Genomic DNA, 27,365 nt, shown 5'->3' on the forward strand with positions numbered 1-27,365 from the left:
GCCCTCCCCATGGGGCTGCAAACTCCTGGTTGAGAACAGCTGCTTTGGCCCACCCTTGATTAAATAATGATCCAGAAAGACAATCGTTCCAGAGGTCTTCATTCTTTAGCAGAGAAATTATCAGTGGATTCAAGATACCATTATTTCAGAAATGGCATTTGGTCTTTTTACAAATTCTAAAGGTCTCCCTGCACAAGCTTCAAGCACCTAGAATGAAATTTTGGCTCCACTGAAATCAGTTAAGAGTGTTGCCACTGACTGTGCTAGGGCCAGGATTTCAATCCTAGTTTCTACTTGTCAGAAGTCATTCTTATTCAGGAGGTGGGAGTTTTCATTTTACTGGGTTTAATTTTATTTGTTTTCTTCCTGCTTATCAGAATATTTGTCTGTGTGTGTATCACTGAGGCCATTGATTTTGTTCCCATAGCAATTAATTAAAACTGACAATGTTGCTGTTTTGTTAGAGGTTAATTCAATTAAATTTCCACTCACTTTCTTTTATTTAAAACACATTTTAAAAATTCACTTTTCAAATAACATTCAGAATGTTTATGAACAATATGAACTTATCCTGCAAAGGTCAGATTCACTGGTGCACTCCAGTTGCATCAAGCAGCTCTGACATAAAAGTAGCCATAATTATGCTGGATTTATGGCTACTTTGCCTTACTGGAGTGGCACAAAGCAGCCAGAGCGTATTAGTGAAAATGGCCCCAAGTATTTGTAAAAGTATACAATACACAAACATTATTAAATGTTTGTTTTCTTTATAGTGAACAATATTTTGATTCAGCTTGTAGGCTTTATTCTATTCTCAATTACAACAATGCAGCTGTATTTACGCTGTTGGATTTCTGTGGGTGTAAACCAAGGACATTGTTTGAATTTTTATTCAGTCTCGTTTTTCTAGTTTTAGATAATAGATAAGAAGCTCATGGAGGCAGCTTTAGTGGTATGCACATAAAGGTAAGGAAAGGTTGCTTATGACTGCTGCCAGTATCAGTCCTTCAGGGTGAAAGAGCAATTTTAGCCCTCCCTGACATCCTTTGCCTCTGAAAATTGAAAGCATCTAAGTTCTCCATCCTACTCTTTGGTACAACCGTGGGCTTTACCTATGAGAATGCTCTTCAGTTTACTTCTACTCTAGTTCTTAAGGAAATGCTATGGCAAAAAGGCAAAACTTGTGGCATGACCTGAAAATGGCAAGGTTAGATTCTTCCTGATTTTCTTTGAAGTGGTACTTGAGAGCCTGCAGCCTGTTGTTGAGAAGACTTTAACTTGTCTTAGCCTAGATTCTGTTAAACATGTACAAAATTCAGCAGTGATGTAAACAGTAGCATAAGTTACAGGTTGGATGCCAGCTGATCAGCAAATGAAGTGAACAGATGTATGTATTAAGACAATGAAACTTGCATTGCTTTGATGATTAATAGACATGCAGATTGAGTATAATGCAAATGGCTAAGATTTTGTCACATAAAAAGTCAAGAAACAGAAGAATGTAAGACATAGTAGGATGGGATGATGGCTTATATTGGGCATCTCTAAAAATCAGGCTACTTATGTGCCTAAATACGAATGTAAGTATCTAATATTATGTATACATGTTTGAAAACAATGGCCTATATATTTGTAAATAATGGAGACTAAATAGGATGCAGATAGGGGAAATCTAAATTATATAAATGAGAGAGTAAGTCTGGGATAAGATACTATTATGGGTTGGGTTAAATCTTGTTTTTATGGGCAGGTAAGATCACCACTTTCCATTCAGAATAAATGTAAAGAAGCCCTTATCATCAGGTGATTGAAACAATAATAATAGTACCCCAAAACACAGGCACATGGAAAAGCCGAGTAGAAGCTCAGGGTTTCAAATGGAAGGAGTAGGGCTTTGATTGGTGGAACTCTTTTGGTCGGTTTCTGGGGGACAATACAGCACACATGGAAAGACAAACAAAATCAGCGAGAGAGAGAACGCCAAGCAGAGACAGCCTGGAAGCACAGAAAGGCAGCTGTGAGATAAAGTGAAGAGAAAAAACCTTTTGGGTACACAGATTTGGCTGGAAAGGCAGGCTTGATCAGCAAACAAAGAAACTGTCTCCTGCTTTTTGGTTCCTCCTGTGTTTGGGAAAACAGGATTTTGTACATTTCTTGTAAAAAAAAAAAAATTCATCAGGAGGTTACATTCTCAATTTTTCCTCCCCACTAGAACAGTCCTCAGGGCCCTGAACTGTGACCAGCTGCTTAGGTCAAAAGGGATAGCAATTTATTTTTGTATTGGATACATTCCCTGGGTTCTAGATATCTGACAAAATGAGTTACTAGGAATGATACATTTTTCTTGAAAAACTGAGAGAATTATGTCCACATCTGACATGCACTCACTGGCCCACATCCTCAAGTGCTGTAGATTGATGGCGCTCCACTAATTTCAGGGGAACTACACTGAGTCACTCCAGTTTGCTGAGGATCTGGTCCATTACCTATTCGTTCACAAAGCAACATGGACACCAATTAAAATGTTTAAAGCTGTTCTGTCAAAAAGAGGTAATTCTGGAACAGGTCAGGCAACACTCGGCTTACTTGCTGGGAAATACGCTGCCCCTTCATCTGTTTGTTCTGCCCCCAATGTGGTTGTACTACCTTGGAAACTCCTGTACAGATGCACAATACATATTTACACACATACACAGATCTAAAACATATGGGTATCTCACACCGTCAACTACAACAACCTGTAGTTGTCAGGTAAACTGTCTAGGCAAGCCCAGACTGAGAACTAACACCTCTTTATGTTTAAAAGAGATACTCTTAGGTACAGTTATTAGAGTGCATCTACCTATTTCCTAGTTTCTCTTTAGTATACTTATTCGAATATACCTGGCAATTTCCAAATTTCTTTTTTAAATAATGTGATCAAATTTGTAACTGGACACAATGACAACATGGCCCCATAAAGTTTCTAAGAAAAGCAGGGTAAACAAGAATTGAATTTCTAAAATAGAAAAAAAAAAAAAGTTTTTTATACAAACTATCAGGCCTTCTTTATACATCATAAAGAACCAAAAAAGGACAAAATCCCATTTTCTGTTTTACAAGTCACCTTTAGCATGTGTCAGTTTACGTTCCACTTTCTTTGGGAGAGGAAAAGGAATAAGAAGATCATGGCAATATGTAGAATACCATCAAGAGCAGCCATCCTACTCCAAATCCATAGGCTGCCTGCATAGGCGCTTCCATAGGGTTGAGGAAAAGGGAACATGTCACAGAATTAGGATTCTAGAGAAATTAGAAAGTGGGAGGAAGAGACATATTTTGGCTCTGGGAATAGACTGATCATATATCTTTAAGGTGAAATTTAAGGCTCAAATCCTCCAACTGGATCCATAGTGACAAACATCTGTGTGGCTCTATATGGACTGTATTTGGGATCTATATGGGTGCAAGGACCATTCTGACCCTAAGATTTCAAGACACACCTGCACTCTTGTCACATTCAGACATGTTTTTGTACTATTGGAGCAAAAGAAAGGTGTCCCTTTAAATAGACACATACCGCCAGTCATAATTTTAGGGTCCACCTTGCATTCCTTAAGCACCCAAAACATCCAGCCATTTCAAGGAAAGTGGGATCTATCTGTCCCTTTGTCATTCTTTTGTTTGACAATTAACACTGTGATTGCCTCTGCATGCTGTAAATAACATGAAGAGAAATCAGTTTTTCAACTTGGAGGTTTGCGAAATTCCTCTCTTTCACTGGATAGCGGGTTGCTATGTTTTAAAATGACTTAAAGGAATGATAGATTTCCAGACTTAAAAACCAATTCATACACCTCAAAAATAAGTAAAACACTGAATTAAAATGGTACAACTTGTCTAAAAGTATTACTGAGTATCTTATTAGTAACATAACGTCCAGGCATTGCTAGCAAAACGTTGTTTCTGGAAGATCATTTAAAGCATCGTTTAAGATCCACAGCACCCACATCTAATATAGCTAGACCTTTGACTCGGATTTAAAAGTGCTAAGCACGTTAATCAAAGTTGTGAACCCAATGACCTATATGCGAAATTCCTGGAAGGGTGGTGCAGGCAAACTAAGGCCCCGGAGCTGCGGGAGGTGGCAAATAGCATGTTGTTATGTACTTAACGTATGATAATACAAAGTACAGAATAAGGCATATAGGAGCTAGAGATAAATACATTTCCTGGGGCCGCAAGTAAATTACTGAGCTTTAGAAGACAGACATAAAAAAAGGAATAACCTTTCCCCAAATCCTCCTCAGGTGTGAGCTTATTAAAGCTAATGCTTCGTCTCCTCCAAATGCAAAAGCAAGCCCATCAAAACAAAAGAGCGGAGAAGGTGAGGTGTCTGAAAGGGAGCGATTCTTTCCTGAACTGGTGGGCTTTAGAAATTGCCAAGAGGTGGAAGAAGTAGCTACAAGTGGTTTCTTGATGAGGAAAAAGAGGATCACGATGCAGAAAAGGGTCACGCTTGCTTCTCTCACTGGACCTGCTGCAGCTGGTATATTTCCTGTTGAAGAGGATCTCAGCAGCTCCTCCAGCTGACCCCTCTCCTGCCTGCCCAGACCTGAAAACCCTGAACTCCCGCTCCCCTGCAGAGGGTTACATCTGACACCGCTCAGGCGGGATTTAAATCCCCCGTGAACAGGCGGTGTTCAAAGCGAGCTGGCTGGGACGCTCCAAAGGCTAAACCCTCCTAAACCCGCAAGCAAAGCTCAGGGAGTTGCCTAGGGAAGGTGGCAACAGGGAGCCAGGAGAGTTGGGCAAGCGGTAGTTCTGTGTTTCTTTAATCGCCTCCCAAACCCCTCATTTAGCTTCCGCCCCCAGGGGAGCCTTCCCCTTGCCGGAGCAGAGCGGGGGGGAACGGTACAAACGCGGCCGGTGGAGCAGGCTGGGCTCCCCAGGGGGGAGATCGAGCTGGGGCAGCAGCAGCAGCACCCCCCAGGTTTCTATGCCCCGGGTTGAAGTGACTGATCCTCCCCCCTCCCCCCCGTTGCCGGCAGCCCCTGGACTCTGTGCCCCTCCCCGGCGGCCGTGCGGCACCACCCCCACCAGGGCGGGGGGCGCCGCGAGCTCAGGGGCGGCCCCCTGCATCCTGCCCGGCCCCGGCTCGGAGGCGGCGATGCCTCGGGCTCCCGCAGCCAGCCGCCCCCTCCCGCCCCCTTTGCCACCTGCTGCTCCCCTGCCGCCGCCGGGCTCCTGCCTGCCGTCCCTGCTGCGCGGCCGGGACTCTCGGGGCGGGGAGGCTCGAGGCGGCTCCAGGGGCGCAGCAGCGCCGGGGGCCAACCCCGCCGGCTCCTAGCCCGCGCTCGGAGAGAGGCGGCGGCTGCCTGGCTCCTGCCGCCCGCCCGCCACGGACCCGGCTTCCCGCCAGGTGAGGTAGGTAGGTAGGGGGCGGGCGGGTTGCGCTGCGGCGTGGCTCCGGGGAAGCCGGGCCGCCCCGGCAGCGATTTGGCCGCGGGCTTTTTTGGAAAGCCGCTTCCCGGGGCGCTGGCGGGGCCGGATCCCTGCCTCGGGGGGTCCCCCGCCGGCTCCCCGGGCTGGTGGCGGGAGCGGCTTCTTCCCTTGTCTGCGCCGGGGCTCGGGGGAGGTCGGTCGGGGCGGGCGGGTGGCTGAGCCATAGCCCCTGCCGGGGGCTGGAGCCCGCTCTCCCCGGGCAGTGGTACGTGTAACGAGAAGCCAAAGGGATCCTTCGGCGCCCCTCTAGCCACCCCGTGTGACAGCTGGTGCTTCGTAAATAACCCAGCCGTGGTGCTAGGCAGGTGTCTCCAAAAGGGGCCGAGGCAGGGCTGGCTTTTGTTCGCTGGATAGTCTCAGCCCAAAGGAAACGAGAGAGCTCTCACCTGCCTCTTCCGAGCCGCGGTACCTTCGGCAGCTTTCGCGCTCACCTCGCTCTTCTCGGCGGAGAAGGATCTGCTGGGAGCTCTTTGAGTTTGGCAACGAACTCCGCTACCTGCCGCTCCGGGGCGAGTCAGGTAGCTGCTCTGTGCCTCAGTTTCCCCATCCGCAAAATGGGGATCAGGGATCCTTTCCTTGCAGGCGGGTAGTGGGAGGCTTGACTGATGTTGGCAAAAACGCTTGGAGATCCTTGGATGGACGGCATTATCTAGTGCAAAGCAGTAACTTGTGCATCCTGATCATGGTATATAAATAAGTGTATATAACAGTAGTGTCATTGGTAGATAACAGTGTCTTAAAAGCAAAAAAAAAAAAAACCCTGTTCCTTATGTTGTAATCATTTTAGAGAAACATCAATTTATGAAATTGTGTAAGTAGTCTTTACTCATGTGAGTAGCCCATTGGTTTCAGTGGGGCTACTACCAACTCTGACTCATGTGAGTAAGAATTGCAGGGTTAGGGCCTAACTTACTTATACACCCACCATACACACCTCTGGGGTACCACACTGGTTGGTGGGTACAATACAAACCCTGGAAAAATACATTTTTCCCTCCTCTGCACCACAGTCAGTAAGGAATGGGAAAGGATGAATGAATACTGTGGATGGAATAATAGAGTACTTTGATATCCCTGGAAGAGAGGCTATGAGTGCTCTACAAACACTAAATTAAACCTCCGAATACCTCATAAGGTAAATATTATCCACATTTCACAGGTGTGGGAGAGGGGAACTGAGCAACTGGGCAGTTTGTTCAAGGTCACTCACACTGTTCAGAATGGCTGTCAGAGCTGAGAATAGCTCAGAATTCTTGACTAGTCCTCTACTTTTATTCAATATCAATATCACCATTGTTTAGCTGGATTCTCACAAAAGGCCCTATTTCTGAGCACACATTTCATGCATTTTCAACTAAATTCATATAAAGTAACTCTCCCCCTCCCAACCTATTTTCCCCTCCCAACATCCCCAAAAAAACACCACTTTGAAAATGGATTCTAGGGGTGAAATTTTTTAACCCTTTAAATCATGGAATCATAGAAGATTAAGGTTGGAAGGGACCTCAGGAGGTCATCTAGTCCAACCCCCTGCTCAAAGCAGGACCAACCCCAACTAAAACTGTAATTGACCTCAGTAGAACCCAGATTCACCCCAGGGTTCAGTAGTGTACCAGAGAGAGACAAGTACGTTCTGACTTCACTCCTTTCCTTTAAATATCAGTTTTTAATATCTTTTATTTATTAAGTGCCAACACTGTCACTGGCTCTGTAGAAAGAATGAAATGACAGTCCCTCCTCTGCAAGTTTATATTCTAAAAGACCTAGAGGAAACATGGCCCATTGGGAAACGCAGAGGCAAGAGTAACTTTGAATTTTGGTTTCAGTGATTTGTTGCTTCAAATGAGCATCACAAAAGAAATGAATCTGTAGAGGTAGATGAATGAAGATAGAAACCTTGCTATAATCATTGCCATTATACAAGTATGTGGGGGACAGTTTCCAAGGAAGAACAAACTAAATGCAAATTAGGTTGGACTAAAACAAATAAAAGCTAAGAAATACAAATTAAGGCTTGATTAAAATAAACACAAGCTGAGAAATTTAAGTTTTAATTTGACATTTTCTCTCCTGTGTGTCAGTATCATTTTTAAAACTATTAATACAGATCCAATATAGTATAGTAGTGGAACCAGGAGAAACCCCACTAACTTTAAATGGCAGTTTAGGGTGTTGGCCAAGATAATGTTTTGGAAGGGGCCGCCATCTTTAAGGTCTCAATCCTTCAAGCTGATGTTAGTGGATCATGCTCAACATACTCCCATGCTCAACTTGAGTAAAGTCAGTGGATGACATACACATGCGAGGGTCTGTACATAAATTAGACACCTGTGGTGGCATAAATAATTGTAAATAAATCAGTACACATTTATTTGGATTTATTTGGATTTAGCCTATTTTTCTGCTCTTAAAATATGCTCTAGTAAATGACAATTACCGATCACCTATTTATTGAATGTATTCAAATATTCTTGATTTTTTTCCCCACTGCCCTCTACACTCCCCATTTCTGGATTGCTTGTGTGAGATAGTTGTGGAAGGCCAATTGAGTTGCATGGTATTGTTTTTGTTCCCTACCAGGATCAGCACGTAAGTATTTCTGGCATGAACACTGGGTGATGTACGTGTGTTTGGTTACACATTTGCTTAGGATGTTGCTACTGCCGTATGGCTCTCTAGTTCCTCCCTGTGGCATTTAGCTGGAGGGGGCAGAGTTAACACTGTTGGTATGTTAACCTTGGGAACACTGCTGTTCCATGGACCTGGTAATGTACACAAGCAATATAAATAGAACCATTTCCATTTTTCTTTAAACCTTTTAAGTGCCATGGTGCAGAGTAGTTCAGCAGTTTAATGATATCCCAGAAGATACTCTGGAACAATCAAGGAACAAAGGAACATTTAAATTTCATTGATGTGGTGAGTTTTCAACCCAGATAATAAAGCTGGGCAGGAAATAGTTTTCCTATCCTGCAAAAATTGTTGAGACTGAAATTATTTGTCCTGAATCAGGACAAAAAATTAATCTTGAAATTTTTCACAAACTGAAATTCCCCTCCCCCCAAATTTGGTTTATGTTTTATCAAAATATTTCATTTTGATTTTGATGATTTTTAATTTTTTTCCTACTTTACCATACATTTAAAAAAAAGTTGCTTCAAACTAGAAGACTGTAATTCTTCACTTTGAAAACATCAAAACAAATTATTTTGATGATTTCTAAATATTTTCCAAGTTGAACAATTTGTTGAAGTCAACTTTCCTGCAAAAAAAGTTTTGTTTTCAACAAATCAGTGTGTTTCAAGAAAAAAATGTTTTGTCAAAAAATTCCCAGCTCTGCTTGACACTTGTATGGTCTTTTTCACTGTATCTTGTTCATGGATATGAGGCACAGTGCTCCAGCACATGCGCATTGGGTGGAATTCACCCCTATGCAGAAGACCAGTTTAAGGCCCATATGTCAATAAAGAGCTCAAATGGGACTTCAGTGATCCATAGAAGTGAGGTAGTATCTTTTATTGGACCAATAGTGAGAGAGACAAGCTTTCAGGCTTACACGGAGTTCTACTTCAGATCTGGGAAATGAACTCAAAGTATCACAACTAAATTCAAGGTGGAACAGATTGTTTAGCACAAGTAGTTAACACATCATTCAAAGTGAAATGGCCCATTAACACCCTGCCGGTCACAGGGAGAAAAGGGTCAGGGAAAGTAGCTGAGAGGAGGGTTGTTTTGTTAGTGGATTATAGATTGCTGTAATAAACCATAAATCCAGTGTTGCTCTTCAATCCATGGTTTTTAGTGTCTAGAAAAGTTATGAATTTCAGCTCAAGGTTTGCCTTTTGAAAGTGTTGTGAAGATTTCCTTAGAGGTTGAGGACTGATAGGTCAGATATTGAGTGATCACTTTGTGAAAAGTATTCACTTGCAGGTGGTGTGTTTTTGTCTTGTGTCATTTTCCTGTGAGAGTTTATTTGAGGGCATAGTGATTGCTTTGTTTCACTCACATACTTGCTAATAGGGCATATAGTACACACCACATGTTATGATACGCATGTCTAGGACTCGTGGATCTTGAAAGGTGTGGTAGATATGTCTGCAGGTTTTGCATCTGTTTTTCTGGCTGGATCTGGTGCTGCTTTGAGTTGGCTGTGTCCTGGTCTGTGGGGAGCTTGCTTCTGTTGATGAGCTTGGAGAGGCTGAGGGGGGGTGCTTCAAGATCCAAAGAGAAGTTTCAGGAAAGATTTCTTTCAGAATGTGTATAGGCACTGGTAATACTTCCCTGAAATAAAAGACGTCAATATTTTGAACATACAGTTAAGGAGCTCAAATGAGCACCATGATTCAATTAGTACCCTTTCTTCGAAAAGGAATTGGAATTGGAATATTTCAACAATTTTATTACACTTATGTGTAAATCATGACATTATTCATTTGATTAATGCAAAATGCTATTACTTGTTAAGGAGGGATATTGGTCTTGCTCCATAGATCTTGCCCAGGCAGTAAGGACTGAAGGATTGGGTGATGTGTGAAAAGGCCACGCAAAGTGAATCTGTAAACAATTCCTTTCCCCATTTTTCTCTCTTTCCCACTCAGCTAAAATTCTTCAGTAATCTTGTTTACATACACGCTATTGAAAACTTGTAGGGGGCCACAGTTGAATGATGGTAACTGATAAAAGGTGGGAGTGGAGTTATGGTACCCATAACAAAAGGGCTATAATGTACAATATAGCATTTTAAAGACAAAGCTTGCAATGGAATTGTACTACTGCTTTCTGTGTGAATTTGGGCAAGCCTCTTAAGCCCTGGTTCTCCATCTGCAGAATGGGAACTGTATTCTTTCTCCCATGCTTTGTCTGCCTTTGTCTATTTAAATTTTAACTCTTTGGGTCAGGGACTCTCTCTTTTGTGTATGTAGGGTCTAGCACAATAGGGTCAGGACCTCAGCTGGGTCTATTGGAGTAACTGTAAGACAAATAATAGTGTGGAGGTTTTTATATACTGCAATTTACCTTGCTGTTTTTTGGTAACTTGAAAGTTTTTCTACCTGTTATGTTATTTTTGTATTGCATATGATTTTGCATCATTTAACAGTTTAGCTTGTTTACTTACGTTTTATTTGATACTTTCTTTCTTGTCTTTTATCTTCCTCCTCAAAGCTTTTGCTCTTTTGTAGCTAGAATTATAAATAACAAGACTGATTTATTTACTGATGATTCATATCTCAGAAGCTGGGTAAACAGCTAACAAGATTAAAGTTTCAGGAAATGAGCGCTAAAAATATGTATAGTGAGTACAAAGGTGGATGACATACATTGTGGTCATGAGACTGGAGATATCTAGACTAAGGTGAGTGAGTTTGCTTAAATTAAGTATCTGAAAGCAGTATCACAGTACTGGCTTCCATACATGTTGTGTTGCTGTCAAACCTAAGACTGTTTTTTTTAAGGCTGTGTCTACGCTATCCCTTATGGCAGTATAATTTATGTTGCTCTCCCCTGAGTGACATACGTTACATCCAATCTATGCCACGGTGTGCACAGTGATATGTTGGTGGGATGGCTTCTCCTGCTGACATAGCTACCTCCACTCCCGGGGGCTAGAGTAGGTCGGGTGAGAGCAGCTACATTAGAGAGTTTACAGCGGTGCAGCGGCAAGCTCTCTAATGTAGCCATAGCCCATTACAAAGTCTGAGGAAGCGAATGTAATCAATAATAGCACTTTCCATCTCCAAAGCTCTGTACAACTATTAAGTCATTGAGAACACTCTGTGTGGTGTGTAAGCATTATTGCCATTTTTCAGATGTGAAAACGGAGACAGAAAGAAATTACTTGTTGTCGAACTTTGAGGAAGTCATTGGCAGAGTGGAGATTAAAACCCAGGAATTCCTGGCCCCCAATTCCTTCCTCTAGAGACTGTTGACTTGTTTTAGTAATAGAGTACTTGCACCTAACTGGTGGGACTTGTGAGGATTATTATGTTGTAAGAGATCTTTCTTACAGTGTGCAATAAGCTCTTAAATACCACACAACGATTTCAGATATTTAAAGTAATTGATCACTGTTAGTTTGTTCCTAAATTTAGTAGATTCTTTATATTTGAACACTAAAGACAGGGTCTTTTGTTCTACTTCTAATATTAGCTACAGATGATGTATGTTTTAGCCGTGGTTGAAACATTTGGCTCAATTTCAAATTGGGGAGACTGAGAGGAAATGGCTGGTTTCATTTACTGTGTTTTTTGGGGTGCAAAACTTACTGTTTATAATTGAATTAAGACATTGGTAGCCTTGACACTGAGTAGCTGCAGGCTTCCCATAGGGTGAAATGATATGGCTAGTCATCTCTTTGAGGAGTTTCCCCCTGTTTCTTAAGAACATTATGGAGGCACCTCATTCTCTGTGTTAAACATCAGAACCATTAAAGAATGCCATATTAGTGACTGTACAGTAAAAATGCAAATGCAACAGGACTTGAGCTTTCCTTTCTTCAGGCCTATAATTGGCTGGATATTGCCAGTGTCTATGCTTGGTTATTCAGGGCTATAATTCCCCCTTTGTTGTTTCCCTGTATTTTTGCATAATGCTTTTGGAAAGTTTCCGGTTCAGTCATAACAGTTTTTATTTGCACAACCGTTCCTGATTCATGGTTTGAAATATTCTTACTGGTTTTTTTACAATATGTTGTTTATTACTTTGGCACTGGCAGTTGGCAAGCTGACAAAACAAATCTTTCAAACTGAACAAAAATAGATTTCCCCCTCCCTGTCCTGGGACTGATCAGATAGTCACAATATTATAATTACTTTGATCTATATCTTTAAAGGAAATTTTAAAAGGCAGAAAACTATAAATGTGCACAATATGCAGGTAAAACCCTCTTTGGACATTTTCCCCCATTTGAGGAATGTTCATTAATTTGCCTTGGATGGTGGTCTTGAAGATAAACTTAGAGTGCTGCAGGAAGTATCGCTGGTGATTAAATTGGCTCTGAATAAGCTGCATTCTTCCCTCTAAACCAGTTATCAGTTAATGATGCAGCCTTTTGAGGTCATCAGCTATCCCAGGGCCCTGTCCCTGTGAGAGTGGGGCAGAGGAAAAGAATCAGAGAGGGTGCCACGCCAGGTGTCCCTTGAAACCAATGGAAGTATTTCTGTTAACTTCAGTAGTTGTTGGATCAGGCCCCAGGTGCACTTCCATTCTTCAGAAGGGGTCAAAGAATAGCTTAAAAACTCACAATCCCTTCAGCAAGAGAGCTGCAGTATGTTAAGCAGCCCCAGGGAGTTACATGGAGGTTGTATCAGCATTTTTATCTGCAGCAATTGGGGGGGAAGAGAACCCTGTCACCTCCCCCCAATCTTATGAACAAGGATAGGATGGAAAGTCATTTCTCAAGTGAATACTGAGGCATTCATCTCAGTTATCAACATGCAGAGATACAAATGTTAAACTTTATTAAAATTCAATAATTTTAAAATCTCTTCATCTGAAAGTACTTGTTCCATTTCTTTCATGCTATTAGTAGAAAATTGTATTTTGAGAGTTAACACTGCACTCTGGAAAAATGTTTGTTTTTACACAGGATGGAAATCAGGTAGCAGCTTTAATTACTAGGAGACTAATAGACTCTCCATAATAGTCACGTGTTACCACCCTTAGGATGTCTTTAAATCCACCACTCTTTTACATGAGATGGGTAATATTTTTAATGGCCATTGTAAACTAATAAATAATCTGGCCTACTTTAAAATCTAGCATAATGTAATATGATTTTAATACTTTTGTATAAATATTTATTAATAAAGAGATACTATATTTTGTGATTTGTTAACACAGAATGATTATCAGCCAGCAAGGGGAAGGCAAGCTGACTAACAAAAACTGTATTGGTGATTCTGGTACCAAAGCCAGTGACTGATGAGGCTATCCATGAGAACTTCATCCCTCTCTGAAAACACAGGGGGAAATAGTTTGTGAAATAACAAAGGATAAAATGAGTATGAGCAACTTAATTAAAAAATTCCTATCTTATACTATGGAGAATAAAAATGCCAAGTGTTCTTTCTTCGTAGTGGCAGTGAGAGACCTGGTCTACATTAAACATTTAAGTTGACTTAGTTACAGCACTCGGGGTGTTAAACATCCACACCCCTGATTGCTGGAGCTATGCCTACCTAACCTATGCTGTAGGTGGAGCTAGGCTGATGGAAGAATTCTTCAAGAATGAATTTGTTGGCCTACCTACCATTGCTTGGGGAGGTGGAGTTTCTACAGTGGTGGAAAAACGTCTTCCATTGCTGTAGTCTATCTTTATACTACGGGGTTACAATGATATAGCTACGGGACCGTAGCTATACTGCTGTAGTGCAGATAAGGCCTGGTCTATTCCTAAAACTTAGATCAATTTAGCTACGTTGCTCAGGAGCATGAACAATTCACACCTCTGAGAGACGTAGTTAGGCCAACTTAAGCCCCGGTTTAAATGCCACTAGGTTGATGGAAGAACTCTTCCAACGATCTAGCTACCACCTCTCAGAGAGGTGGATTAACTACAGCAATGGAAACCCCCTTCTGTTGCTGTAGCATGTGTCTACACATTGTGGGGCTGCAGCTTTGTAGCTGTGCTGCTGTAGCATCTGCAGGGTAGACCAGGCCATAGTTTTTTATTCAAGAAGTTGACAAAGCACCAGGTATTTCTGAGATTGCACTGAGTACCATTACGTCTTCATATCACTTTTTCCAGAGAGTAGAAAACCACCTCCTGCGAATTGTTACCCAACCAAGGTGGGACTGAGCTGCTCACTACAATAGCACTAGAATATCTGAGTAAGAATGGATGAGAGATAAAACAGGCTCTGACACCTTGCGTTCACTGGATTCATTGCATTTCCTGTAAGTAAGAGTAAACTGGGTCAACCCCAGTGTCCTGCCCAAATAAGACTGATAACATTCTGCTGACCTAAATTTCTCCTGTAGGTTTGATTGGTTCTGTTTTTTTTCACCCCAGCCTTCCTGTTCTAAATTGCTATGGAGTGTTGGTGTGTTCTAACTGTTAAGCCACAGTTGCAATCCCCTAACAAGATGGCTGCAATTTAGCCCCAGCCCCCTTATTACCAATCTTCCTATACCATGGTCCCCCATGCCAGGGCTCTGTTCAATCACATCCTTCCTTTGTTACCTTTCCTGCTCATGGGCTTCAGCCTGAGCCTGGACACCTAAACTGCAATTTCATAGTCGCACAGCCTGAGCCCCGTGAGCCAGAATCAGCTGACACAAGCTGGCTGCGGGTGTTTGACTACAGTGTAGATATACCCTGAGGCAAAAAATTGCACCTTTCTTAGGCCTGATCTACACTAGAGACTTTTGTCGATTAAATTCAGGTTTTGGCACCAAAACAATGGTGGTGTACACACTGATCTCCTCTCCCCCCTGCCGACCCAACTCTCCTGATTTTTGTGACAAAGTAAAACCACCTCAATAAGAGGCTTAGAGCTTTTTGCACCAAACTTATAGTGACAAAGCATCAGTGTAGACACTGCACTTGGTTCTGTCATGGTAAATGACCTCCAGGAAGTATCCCACAATGCCCATCCTGACCGCTCTGGCCATCAGTTTCAACGCTGCTACCATCTGCTCTCCCCCTCTTTCCCACACATATTTTAAAGTCCTGGGGATTTTTGAAATTCCACTTCCTGCTTGGTTGGTGTGGAGTGATCGCATCGCATCTTCCCAGCTGACCATGGCAGTACCATGCACCAAATGCTGTCCTGCTTGGAGCACCCTGGAGTTTCTGGATCTGATCAGCATTTGGGGAGAAGAGGCTGTGCAGTCCCAGTTCTGCTCCGGCTGAAGGCACTATGGTGCCTATGGTCAAATTTCTTGTTTAATGGCGGAAAAGGGCTATGAATGGGACATGCTACAGTGCTGTGTGAAAATCAAGGCGGTGCGGCAGGGATACCAAAAGGCTGGGGAGTCAAACCCTTGCTCTGGTGCAGAGCCAAAGACCTGCCACTTCCTTAAGGAGCAGGAATCCATCCTCAGCAGCTACCCTTCCTCCGCTGCCAAGAGACCTGTGAATACCGTCATGGGCCTGGGGACACCGGACTCAACCCCAATCAAGAAGTCGTGGATGATGAGGTCGAGTTGGAGGACAATGCGGACCTGGTGACCAGGTCATTTGCTGATATGGGGAACCAGGACTTCTTCTCAACCCCAGAGGGTTTGAGCCAGTCCCAGCCCTCCAGCTCTGGCGTGCAGGATGCAAGAGAGGGAAGTTTGGGTAAGTGATTTTTTGGAGCTGATGCTGCTCGGTTACATGAGGTACAGCTGTCCTTTGCTTGGTTGTATTATACAGCTGGTTGAAGGGACAGAAATGCCCAAGAGTAGCTAGGTTTGCATGTGCTTCCCATTTCCCTGTTCAGCTAGGGGGTGGGGCAGAAAAGTGTGTTAATGCACAGTCAGATTTCACAGGAATCCTCCAGAGAGATCTCTAGGAAACTTTTCTGGAGGTACTCGCCAATCATTTTCTGGAGATTCCTCAGCAGAGCTGCTTTGTTTCTTCCCCCGTTGTAGGAAATTTCTGGTGACAATCGGCAGTCACTTGTGCAGGGACCAAAGCAGCACACAGGTGAGCAGCATAGGGACCCGGTTTGAAGCTGCTTGCATGGAGGAGATGTACCCTAGCATCCCTACGTACTCTCAGGAGTGAGATATCGGCTTCTCTGGTCTCCCGCCTGTGGAAAATGGTGGCACAATTTGAAATTTTGTCCCCATCTACCTGCATTAATACCCCAAACAACCACCCCAGAACCTTTTCTCAGCCTGAGTGCCCCATCTCTCCCAGGCACAACTCACCATGCCCTGGTTGATCGTTGAGCTGTGCACTTGCCAGGGGACAGTGAGAGAGAGGTGTATTTTACAGTAATGCATCAGTGCTGTTAGTGCACTCACAATCATGCTTCTGTTCATTTTTTATTGTGCTTTTACAGATGTATCCTTCAGGGGAACCCCCCTGCACCTGCCAAAAGCCCATGGCTGATAAGAAAACGACCATGGAGAAGCAAAGAGATGATGTTCCAAGAACTCCTCCAGTCCTCTGAGGTGGAAAAAAAGAGAGGGCATGGAGACGTACTGTGTCCGAAAATCATAAAATTGGTAGGCAGGAGAGGAGGGAAAACTGGGAGCGAGTGATAGCAGGTCACAATAAAGATCATGATAAAAGCCATGGAGGAGCAAATGGAGCTGCTAAAGTCACTCATAACTCTGCAGACTGAATTCATGTATGTTTGCTCCACCTTGCAGCCAATAAAGAACTGCTTTCCATGCTCTTCCCAAACTCTACCCACACATTCCTACCAAACTCCTGGTCCATCTCGGTGCCCCATGCATGCCACTCCTTCAAATAGCTTCCTGAATGATAGCTAGACTTACGCCCTGCTGTCATAGCTCACATGGCATCTCACTGCCTTCTGACCTCGAGTCCAACTGTTTGTGTGTGTTGTGAATAATTGTAAAGACAATAAAGACAATTCCTGTGAAGAATAAACCACCTTTATTTGTCTCTTGCACCTGGTCGTTTCACCTTACACTGATACACAGTACAAGCTGGATAGCAGTCATAGCATGGCACTGTGCTGCCTACAAAGACACCTTATTGGTGCTCGGTGTCAAAACAGTTACTCAAGGCCTCCCTGATTCAAATGCCCCCCCCCCCCCCCCACTGTGCTCCTCTAATAGCCCTGACATCTGTCTGTACGTATTCAGCTGCAAAGCGATCTGCCTCTGTGCTCCACCTGGGGGCAACTTTTCACCCTTAACTTCACATATATTATGGAGCACACAACAGGCGGCTATAACCACAGGAATATTTTCCTCTTTTAGGTCTAATCTGCCATAAAGGGATCACCAGCGATCTTTTAATCTGCTGAAAGCAAATTCAATGGTCATTCGGCACCTGCTCAACCTATTATTGAAGCACTCCTTGCTGCCATCCAAGTTGCCCATATAAGGCTTCATGAGCCATGGCAGTAAGGGGTAGGCTGGGTCTCTCAGGATCACTATCAGCTTCCACCATTGGAATCTTTTGGTCTGGAAAGAAAGCCTCTGCTTGCAGCTTTCTGTATAGATGAGTATTCCTGAAGATGCGCGTGTCATGCACTTCCCAGACCAACCCATGTTGATATCAGTGAAACGCCCATGCCACAGGCACCTGCAGTACCATAGAGAAGTACCCCTTTCTATGGATGTACTCCATCACGAGATGGTCCCAGGCCAAAATTGGGATATGCATGACATCTATCGCCCTGCTACAGTTAGGGAATCCCATTTCTACGACGCCATCCACTATTTCACACACACTTCCAAGACTCTCAGTCTTTCATAGCAGAATGCGATTAATAGCCCTGCACACTTGTGATAACACAGCTCCAATGTTGGACTTCCCAGCTCCAAACTGATTAGCCACTGACCGGTAGCAGTCTGGAGTTGCCAGCTTCCACACGGCAATTGCCATGCGCTTCTCCACCGAGAGGGCAGCTCTCTTGGTGTCCTTTCACTACAAGGCAGGGACGAGCTCCAGACAGAGTTCCATGAAAGTGGCTTTGTGCATTTGTGCATCTGCAGCCACTGCTCGTCATCCCAGGCCCACATAACAATGCGATCCCACCACGCAGTGCTTGGGCTTTACATGCCCAAAAATAGCAGTGCACCGTGTGCAGATGCTCTGTGATTGCAAACAGCAATCCAGCGTTGTTTGTTTGCATGGCACGCAGCAAGTCGGGTATCGCGGGTTCCAGTTCCAATTGGGAGCTCATGATATACTGCATGACCAGCTGCGATTTGTTCAGAACACTGACAATAGCAGTGGAGAGCAGTGCAGGCTCCATCCTTTCAGATCGAAATGGTGGGCACTCAGGAAACGAGGACCATTGAAAAATGCTGCGAAACACAGTCAGAAACCCATGGAATGATGGGGCGGAAATCACTGCACCGTGGGACATTGAGCCATGATGCACTGCGATCCTCTCCACCACCCCACAACTCCTAGCAGCACAAGATGGCGAATTGTGCCATGGGCTAGCTGCCCACAGAGCACTGGTCTCAACGTCCATGCTAGAGCACCAACTCTGGAGGTGCTTCGGCGACATGAGTGCCATGTGGAGAGGCACAAGCTTTGTAATTATAGTGCTTTTTGAATATCGCTGTAACTTGCGTCGACACAACTTTCAAGTCGAGGCAAAGACAAGGCCTGCGTGTATCAGGACTCTTGTGGTGAGCGTGAGCACTGCACTCAGTTGACCTTCGCGTGTGGGGCTCTTTATACAACTGGCTGTTTGCTGCTGTACAATAGTAGTTCCGGTTGCATCAGTGTGTTAAATATTATAACGCACTTTTGTTTGCATATAGCTTGAATGTAAAGGTGAACTTTGAGCTGAAACTAGAACACGAACATTTGTTTCTGCCTCTCCTTCAGTGCTCCCAGCAGGAGTTTGTTTTTAAAGTTTGGCTGCTTAACAGAGCGCAAACATCTTCGCTTTTCTTTTCTTGGTGTGTGTGTGTGTGGTGGTCTAACTGAACTATCTTCAGAAACCAGGCCATTTTGTTCTTAGTGCATATTGTAGCCTAGAACCAGAGTTAATTTTATGGTGCAGGGGAGAAGGAGAGTGGCTTTTTTGGTTTTGTCTCTTGTTGAGGAGGGTGGGCAGTGATTGATAATCAACAATATTACTAAATATTTTTGCTCTATAACCTAATAAGAAAACTCAGTATTAAATCTGTAGTGCTGATGGGTTTAATTCATGCTCTTATGCTTAATTAATGTTAGTAGGTTGAAAAGCTAATTCTCTTTAATTAATGCACTATCTAGATATAAGTGGATGAGTTAAGAATGTAATAACAACCATAACTAAGAACATGACTGCACTTGTTGGTTTGCATCTTAACTAGAGATGGTTGAAAAATGGCATTTCTGTCCTGCAGGAAAATCAGAGACTTTGAAATTCCCAAAGTGGGACAAAAAGTCAATTTTTGAATTTTTTCAACAAATGAAATACTCTGGAATATTTAGTTTTAACCTTTATGGTTTTAACAAGGTCAAAACATTGTGTTATATATTATAACATATTTTAGTAATTTTCCATCACAAATTTTGAAATCATATGTTCTTGCAAAATGTTTTGATTTTGTGGAATTATCATTTTCTGACTGAAAACTGCTGTCAAAGCTTTTTCAGCCAGCTCTAATCATAACTCTACGATTACATGTGTTTTTATTGTTGTTTGTTTATTTACAGGTTATCCCAAGTTTTCCAAACACTTGAGCTGTCTCAGCACTGTTGACGAAGCTAAGATGGCTGTAAATTCAGTAAGTAGTTAAATATTCAGTTTTGTTTTCTGTGGGGAGCAGCCTACTAGGTAATGCATTAGTTAATTATCAGGTCCAGTAAAAGGGGACTTAGGTATACACATCTCAATTTTTTAAATATGGTTTCTTGACTTTAGTTTCCTAATCTATAAAATGGGGAACATACTTGCCTGCATCACAGGGTATTGTGGGGATGAATGAACTAATGTTTCAAATCTCTGATATCAGAGTGTTGTATGTAATTTATGAATCTAGCACTCTGCCATCCTCGGAGGGTACCATGAGAATACAAAGCTACCCATCAGACAGCAGCAGTAGAAACATGTTAATTGGCGTGAATCATTGGGAGACGTGGCTGATTACAGTCCCATGGTTAGAAGGAGAACAAACACACAACATAAAGTATTCTGCATGACAAGATGTATCTTGCTGATTATAATGAGTAATTTTCATTGTAATTCAGAATGTAATAGTGTATTTATTCTGTAGTGTATTTGGTAAAAGAAATAACACTTTAGCAGAGTGCTGTAATGAGGTCTGATAATGAGCATTGAAGGGACGCTGTCAACTGGAAAATCAAATTTGTTACTGAAAAAGTTGCACCTAACGTAGTAACTACCCCCTAAATGATTACAGCTGAAATAAGTTATAGAAAAAAATTACTGTTTTTCCAGTTTGTTTATTTGTGCCTATGATAGTATTTTCACTGTTTTTTTTTTTTTTCAATTAAGGAGAAACTAACTACGCAGAAGAGATTCTTCTAAATATCAATAGGGAAGCAAAAAACCCCTCTCATTCTAAAGGAATTTATAATATACATTAAAAACGTATTTTAGAGGGTGATCTATTGGAAACTAGTTATATATATAATTTAATTAATCCCTCAGTTGAATGTGTGTCTAATTCTTTGTCTATGCTTGCACTTTTGTTGGCAAAACATGTAGGTCAGGGGTGTGAAAAAAACACACCCCTGACTGACATAAGTTTCATCGACAAAAGCACTGGTGTGGACAGCGCTATGTCAGCGGGAGACACTCTCCCTCCAACATAGCTACCGCTGCTTGTTGTGGGTGGTTTAATTCTGTCGGCATAGAACAGCTACAGAGGAAACCTTGCAATAGCTCAGCTGCAGTAGTACAGCTGTGTGGTCTGTAATGTAGACATGGCCTTCGTCTCTCACTCCAGTTCTCAGGAGACTGTGTGTCTATTTTTTGTGTGTGTAAGTGTAATACATTTCTGAATTAGTGCAATGTGAACTAGTGGGTTTTTACTGTATTTACATAAGTGACACTTAATTTTTTTTTTTTTAGAAACTATTATATGGTTCTAACTTTGCAATATTAATGTTTTTTTCTCACCTTCACCTCAATTTTGCTGTTTAGGGGCCACCACCATACTATGAAAATCATGGTTATCAGCCAGAAAACATCTATATTTCCAGACATCCTGTAGATACTAACTTGAATCCACAATACCCTCCTCCCAGTTATCCTCCGTCAGTGCCACATTATGTCCCAAGAGTTCCTACTCATCAGCCAGCTCCCCCAGTAATACAGCCAAAGCCTCCATCAGCGACACTGTGCACATCAAGTAAGATTTGTCTGGATTTCTTTTTATGTAGACTGAGTGCAGTCTGACATATGTTAACAGATGAAACTTGTTTCCTTTCAAGCTCCCCCAAGCTCAAGAATATCCCTTGAGCTCCTCTTTATCCCTGAGGGTTCTAGGTAGCCAAATAAGTCAATTACTATTACACTTTTTGTAAAAGGCTTGAGGAGTTGGGTGGTTCTATGAAGTGATGATGCGGTGGGGAGACTCTTAACATCTGAATTGCCGGTTCACCCTGCTTAGTGGTGACTGAAGGCTGTCCATCTGAGGCTTGGTCTACACCAGTGTTTCCCAACCAGTGTGCCGCAGCACAAGTGCCGTCAGGCCCGAGCAGGTGTGCCATGGAATTTTTTGAAAAACTACTTGAAGAGTTCTGAATTGGCTCATGGATATTCATGAGTTCGTTTGGAGTCTGTATGGTGGCGTGCCTCAAAATAATTAAAGATATCCAGGTGTGCCACGGCAGAGAAAAGTATGGGAACCACTGGTCCTACACCACAGCGTTGGGTCAACGTCAGACAGCTGATGTTGACCTAATTATGTCAGTGTACAGTGTGCACACACAGGACTGCCTTGCTCCCGCCGATGTAAGTGCCCTGCTACACCGACCTCATAACTCCACCTCCTCGAGAGGCGTAGGGCTTGCGTAGTTAGGGCGACACTGCGCGTTACTTACATTGGCTGTCACTCTTGCCAATTGCAATGCTCCATGCCAGAGCCATGAAAGTGACAAGAAAGCCGGGTGGGTGGAGGGGCTCCAGCGAGAGCCTGGCTGCACTGAGGCTCCTCGCTGGGAGACTGGGTGCTATCCCAAGGCTCCTGACTTCCCACTGTCCCGAGACTCCCCACTCTCTGCCGGGAGCTGCCCAGGCTCCCAGTTACCCACTTGGAGCTGGGCTGTACCTGCCCGGCTCCCTGCACTGCTGCCCCCCATGCTCTTGGCTCCCTCCCTCCAGGCTCTTGGCTTCCCACTGGGGCAGCAGAAAGCAGGAAGCTGAGAGCCTTGGGAGAACACCCAGTCTTCCAATGGGGAGCCAAGAGCAGAGGGGAGTGGAGTGGGCATCTCCTGGCAGGAGTTTTGGGGCAGCACCCGAGCTCCCAGCGGAGAGCGGGGAGACTAGAGCCTAGGAGGGGGCAGGCAGCTCCTGGCGGGGAATGAGGAGCCTCGGGGCAGGACCCGGGCTCCCGGCTTGCTGCATGTGGAGGTGAGAACCCGGGCTCTTAGCTCTCCGCACTGCCCCTCTTGATCCTGGTGAGGATGCGCACCACCAATCGAAGAAGGGCAGTGTGGACATGAACCACCACATAGGTGACTTACGTTTTTAGTGTAGATATGCCCTAAGTTTACCTGCGGGGAGATAGGAATGGAGAGTAGCCTAGTAAAATTTCTTTGCAAACGTAATTCTTCTTTTTTTCTCCTTTTTTAATTGCAGACATTAAGAAAACTGTATGCATTGCTTTATCCATTGCACTAATACTAGTGGGTGCCGTAATTGCAGCTATCCTTCTCTGGTATTTTGGTAAGGATGTGTTTGTGTTGATAGACATCTTCTATTCCAAGCTAAAATATATCCAGACTTTCCATTTCTATTCATAAGTGTGTCAGAGGGTGGTAAATTAGAACAGGAAACTCTTGTTATCTATATCTTTTATGGATGCAACTTACTTTAATATCTAAAAGCTTAATTATTTGTCAATAACCAACGTCACTGTTGCAGATATCGTTTTCTTTAACTTCAAATATATTTTCATTTGTTAAATGTCCTTGACTCAGCAGCAGCCTCTTATTCATCTGAATTGTCTGGGACCCCACAAACTGTGTAGCAACAGTTGGTCTAGGACAAGTTTTTGGACAGCTATTTTAGTAATGTGATATCTAGGATCAAGGGTGCAGTTTACCCCAGTGCGATGGGCTTTTATAAGGTCTAAGACATAGTTTCTCGACCTGTGGTACGCATGCCCCTGGGGGTACGCGAGACACAGGCAGGGGGTATGCGGCAAGCGGCAGCCGCCAACTTTTGGGGAAGCCAGGTGGCAGCCCACCCGGTCCCAGCTCCCAGCTGGGAGGCAGGTGGCAGCTGCCGGCTTCTGGGGGAGGCCAGCAACGGCAGCCACCGGCTTCCTGTGCAGTCCCACCTCCTAGCTGGGAGGTAAACAACAGCTGCCCCCGTCCTGGGAAGTTGGGCAGCAGCTGCTGGCTTTTTGGGAAGCCAGGTCGCAGCCACCCACATCCCTACCGATCACAGCTCCCAGGTGGGAGCCCGGCGGCAGCCTCCTGCGCCCTGCGAGCTGGGTTTGCAGCTGGGTGGCTGCCACCCGTTCCCCGGCTCTGAGCTGAGAGAGAGCCTCCCCCGCCCTGGCTTGAAGATGGGCAGCAGCCGCCTGCCCACATCCCTGGGTCCCAGCCTGCGCGGAAGCCTCCTCCCCCCCAGCTCAGAGCAGGTGGCAGTTGCCCACCTCCCAGGCTGGCAGCCAGGCGGTAGCTGCCTGCAACTTGCCCAGGTGGCAGCTCCCCTCTCCGGCTCAAAGCCTGGTGCCCACAAAGCAGGCGGAGAGTCCAGCAACTTGACCCGTCCTGGAGCCGGGCTCTACCCGCAGACTTACTCTTGCTCTAGCTGAGCAGTGAAATTGACAACTCTGACAGCTCCAGATTTTACCAGTATAAAAATATTAAGAGGGGCCCACACAGTGTGATTTTCCCCAGGCCCACACCCCCCCTAGGGATGGCAATGGGGAGCGTTGCTATCCACTCTGGGCCGCTAGTGCCGGCTCAGACCTCACAAGTTCCTGCCTGTGTGAGGAGAACACCACGTGACCCTGCCATCAGGCCATGGTGATTAGCTGGCATTGACCTTTGCTCCTATATGGAGGAAGGAGGGGAGAAACAGCAGGGTTTTTTTTTATCTGCTGCAGCCACACAGCATTGCAGAACTCAGAACTCTTCTGCTTTATGAGAAATACAGTCATCCAGCGGGAAAGGGGAAAAAGATTGTGTTTCTCAGAGTGGAAAATTGAGTGTTGGGGTACTTATTAACATTTTCAGAAGTCAGGGGGTACTTACAACTTAACAGGTTGAGAAACACTGGTCTAAGTGACATTGGGCTTTGTGTAAGCCCTCTGTAGTGGAGTGAATTTAACCTAAGAGGCCACTGATATACAGTCCTTGGAGTGAGTTTGAAGTATACAACTTCCCTCCTAACAACTGCAACCTGGAAGGGATGAAAGGAAGGATCAGGTATGCATAGACATGTTAGGCCTGACTAATTTTTCTTAAGTGCTAAGTAGAACTGATCAGAACACTTCATTTCCATGAAATATGCTGTTTTGTCAAAGCTGAAATGTTTTGTGGAGATGTATTAGTTTTCATTAAACTTTTGAAGGGAAGGTTTTTGGATCTGCGGCAGAAGCAGATGGTTGGAGATGCAGACACACCCGACTCTCTCTTTTCTTGAAAGGTTTTGGTTTTGTTCCTTTGTCGAGTGTGAACAAATTTACTTAAGATTTCTGCAAACAGAATAGACATCCTTTTGTCCACGCTGGTGCTGAGCACCAACAGCTCCCACTTGCGTCAGGTGGAGTCACTTTTTAAAAAAACAATCAGACCCTCTATTCCATCTCCTAATATTAGAACTAGTTGAAATAATTTAATTTAAGCAGTTTTTCAGTGAAGAAATTGCTTTTCCACTAAAACAAAAACATTCATTTTGGTAGAAATTTTCTGCTGGGAAGAACTGAAAAACGTGCAGTTTTCTGGAGCTTTTTGCCCTTTTTTTTTTCTCCTCCCCACTCCTTTTTCGTGTGTGTGTGTGTGTGTGTGAGAGAGAGAGAGAGAGAGATGGAGGTAGTTGGGGAAGCGGATATGAAGAAGGGGGGAAATCCAAAAAAAGAGTATTTTACAGCTCTCAGACTGGAAGATCAAAGAATTCTGGGATTGGGTGTGGGGGAGGAAAACCCCCAATTTTTTTTTTCAAGTTTGAAGTTTTTCATAGAAGAAAATATAGCACTTTTTGACCAGCTCCAATGAACATATGCAAAAAATCTGGAGAGTGATGCATTCAGTAGACAGTGGATTTCGCTTACTAGTGAGTTTGCTAGCCTCCCCTCCTCCCCTTCCCCCTACTTTTTATTGTGAGGATTTGAAATGGAACAAGCTGACTTTTAATTGGCATCCTAACAGAAATGTGGCTCTCAGGCATGCTGTTTGAAGCCTTAAGTGTATGTGTTTAGTTTCCTTAACTTTAGTCAAACACCTGTTGTTGGGCTCAAAAGAGGGTAAACTGGGTAAAACTTAATGGCCTGTGTTATTCAGGAGGTCAGACTTGGTTTAATAGTCCTTTTGGCCTTAAACTCTATGAAAACTTCTGATTGCAGACTCTTCCAACATGGGGAATGCCTGCTGAGGTATTAATCCCTATTTTAATATCTGCCACATGCACTAATCACACCAGTTACAGAATGCTGAATCTCTGAAAAGCAAGTTCATTTTAAAAAGAAGTTCATGTATTCCTTTTATCTAATGGCCTGCTGCCCTCATAAAATGAAAGATGTTTCCCAACATGTTTTTCCTTGAGGTTTAAAATTATTTTTCAATATGTTTTACAACTTTTGACTGTATGGGGAAAAATGAGTCTTTAAAAAAAGAATCCTGTCATGTTTAAAAATGGTACCATAGACCTAGTGGTGGCAGTTAGACTAAATTAATTTCTTGTCCTTTTCCTTTATAAATTAATCTTCAATGCCAGCGATTACTCAGTTTTTATGAGCTTAATGGTGCTATTCACGGTTGTCATGGTCAGGTTTAACTAGCGAGTAAACAAAAGTTGCTTTGACAATTACCTCTGGTGACAAGTGCGAAAGAAATGTAGAGTATAAAATCTGTTTTATCAGCCCTCTTGCCCCATATTTCTTTTGTATGCGCTTTCCCCAAATTTATACAAGCAATCAAAAACTCTTTCAACATTTGGCTTGATTAAATTGATATTCTCCTAGAAAACTTAGTTGAAATCATAACAATTTTTGGCTGATTCTTATCTTATGGATCCCCTTTAATGACCACACACCTATCTCCTTTCCCCTCCGATCCCCTGGCAGTGGCCAATAGCTGTCTTGGCTCATCAATAGAGTGTGGATCTTCCGGGAGATGTGTGTCGCCATCTCAGTGGTGCGATGGTGTTGCCCACTGTTCCAATGGTGAAGATGAAAACCGGTGTGGTAAGTATTTCAGATATGCAGAACTAAAATTGTTCTTAGAAGCCTCTTGGTCACTTTTCATTCCTTAGCCCTTGTCTACGTTAGAATGTGCCACTAGCTTAGTCCAAGATATGTCTTTAAACTGATTTAGGTAAACCAGTGCAAACCCCTGGATGAACAGCTTTATTTTGGTTTTAGAGTAGCTTAATATCAGTTAGCTTAAGTTCATTGTTAACTGAGTTGCTAAACTAAAATAATATACACTTAAACCAAATCAAAATGTCCCACATGGGGTTTTATACCAGATTGATTTAAAATCACAGCTTAAATTAAACTGGTGCAACTTTCTATATAGACAAGGCCCTAGAAATGTCTGCATTTCCTATTGTGTAGCTGCTTTCTTATAACAATCTTTCGAGGGTGGTGCTATCTGCCTGAGTTCAATGACATGGCTTGGCTTATTTCTTATTAAACTACCTTTTCCACCACTCCCCTCACTTTTCAACCTCTCCCTAACATGCCTCCCCCATGGAAAAAATCCACCTGTCTCATACTGATGTGTGCCAGTCTAAAGCAAAACAAAGCTGGAAGCATACTACTACCACCAAAATGCTTTGCTTTCTAAAGAATGCTTTATGTAATTTTTTAATGTCTAACTGATTTAGTGACTTCAGCTGAAGAAATGGAGAGAGGGAGACTTTCATAATGAACTGGCTGTA

The 27,365-nt window shown here is 43.4% G+C and overlaps 1 protein-coding gene across 4 annotated transcripts in view; it reads left to right on the forward strand.

Annotated features, from left to right (window-relative positions):
• Positions 1–4,250: 4,250 nt before the first annotated feature.
• Positions 4,251–27,365, forward strand: part of TMPRSS2 (transmembrane serine protease 2) — a 45,671-nt gene continuing 22,556 nt past the window's right edge. Inside the window, exons 1-5 of one of the 4 annotated variants that reach the window (XM_067545216.1) lie at positions 4,251–4,366; positions 19,778–19,848; positions 21,231–21,438; positions 22,890–22,976; positions 26,548–26,667. In XM_067545216.1, the coding sequence (XP_067401317.1) occupies positions 19,834–19,848; positions 21,231–21,438; positions 22,890–22,976; positions 26,548–26,667 (430 nt within the window). In that variant the 5' untranslated portion in view covers positions 4,251–4,366; positions 19,778–19,833. Of the gene's footprint in view, positions 4,367–4,438; positions 4,529–5,007; positions 5,407–19,777; positions 19,849–21,230; positions 21,439–22,889; positions 22,977–26,547; positions 26,668–27,365 lie in introns of those variants that run through there. The other 3 variants (XM_067545213.1, XM_067545215.1, XM_067545214.1) reach the window with 3 other exon arrangements.

Source organism: Emydura macquarii, unplaced genomic scaffold (assembly GCF_026122565.2).
Source record: "Emydura macquarii macquarii isolate MOO-44397 ecotype Brisbane River unplaced genomic scaffold, CSIRO-AGI_Emac_v2 contig_1043, whole genome shotgun sequence".
Lineage (NCBI taxonomy): Eukaryota > Metazoa > Chordata > Testudines > Chelidae > Emydura > Emydura macquarii.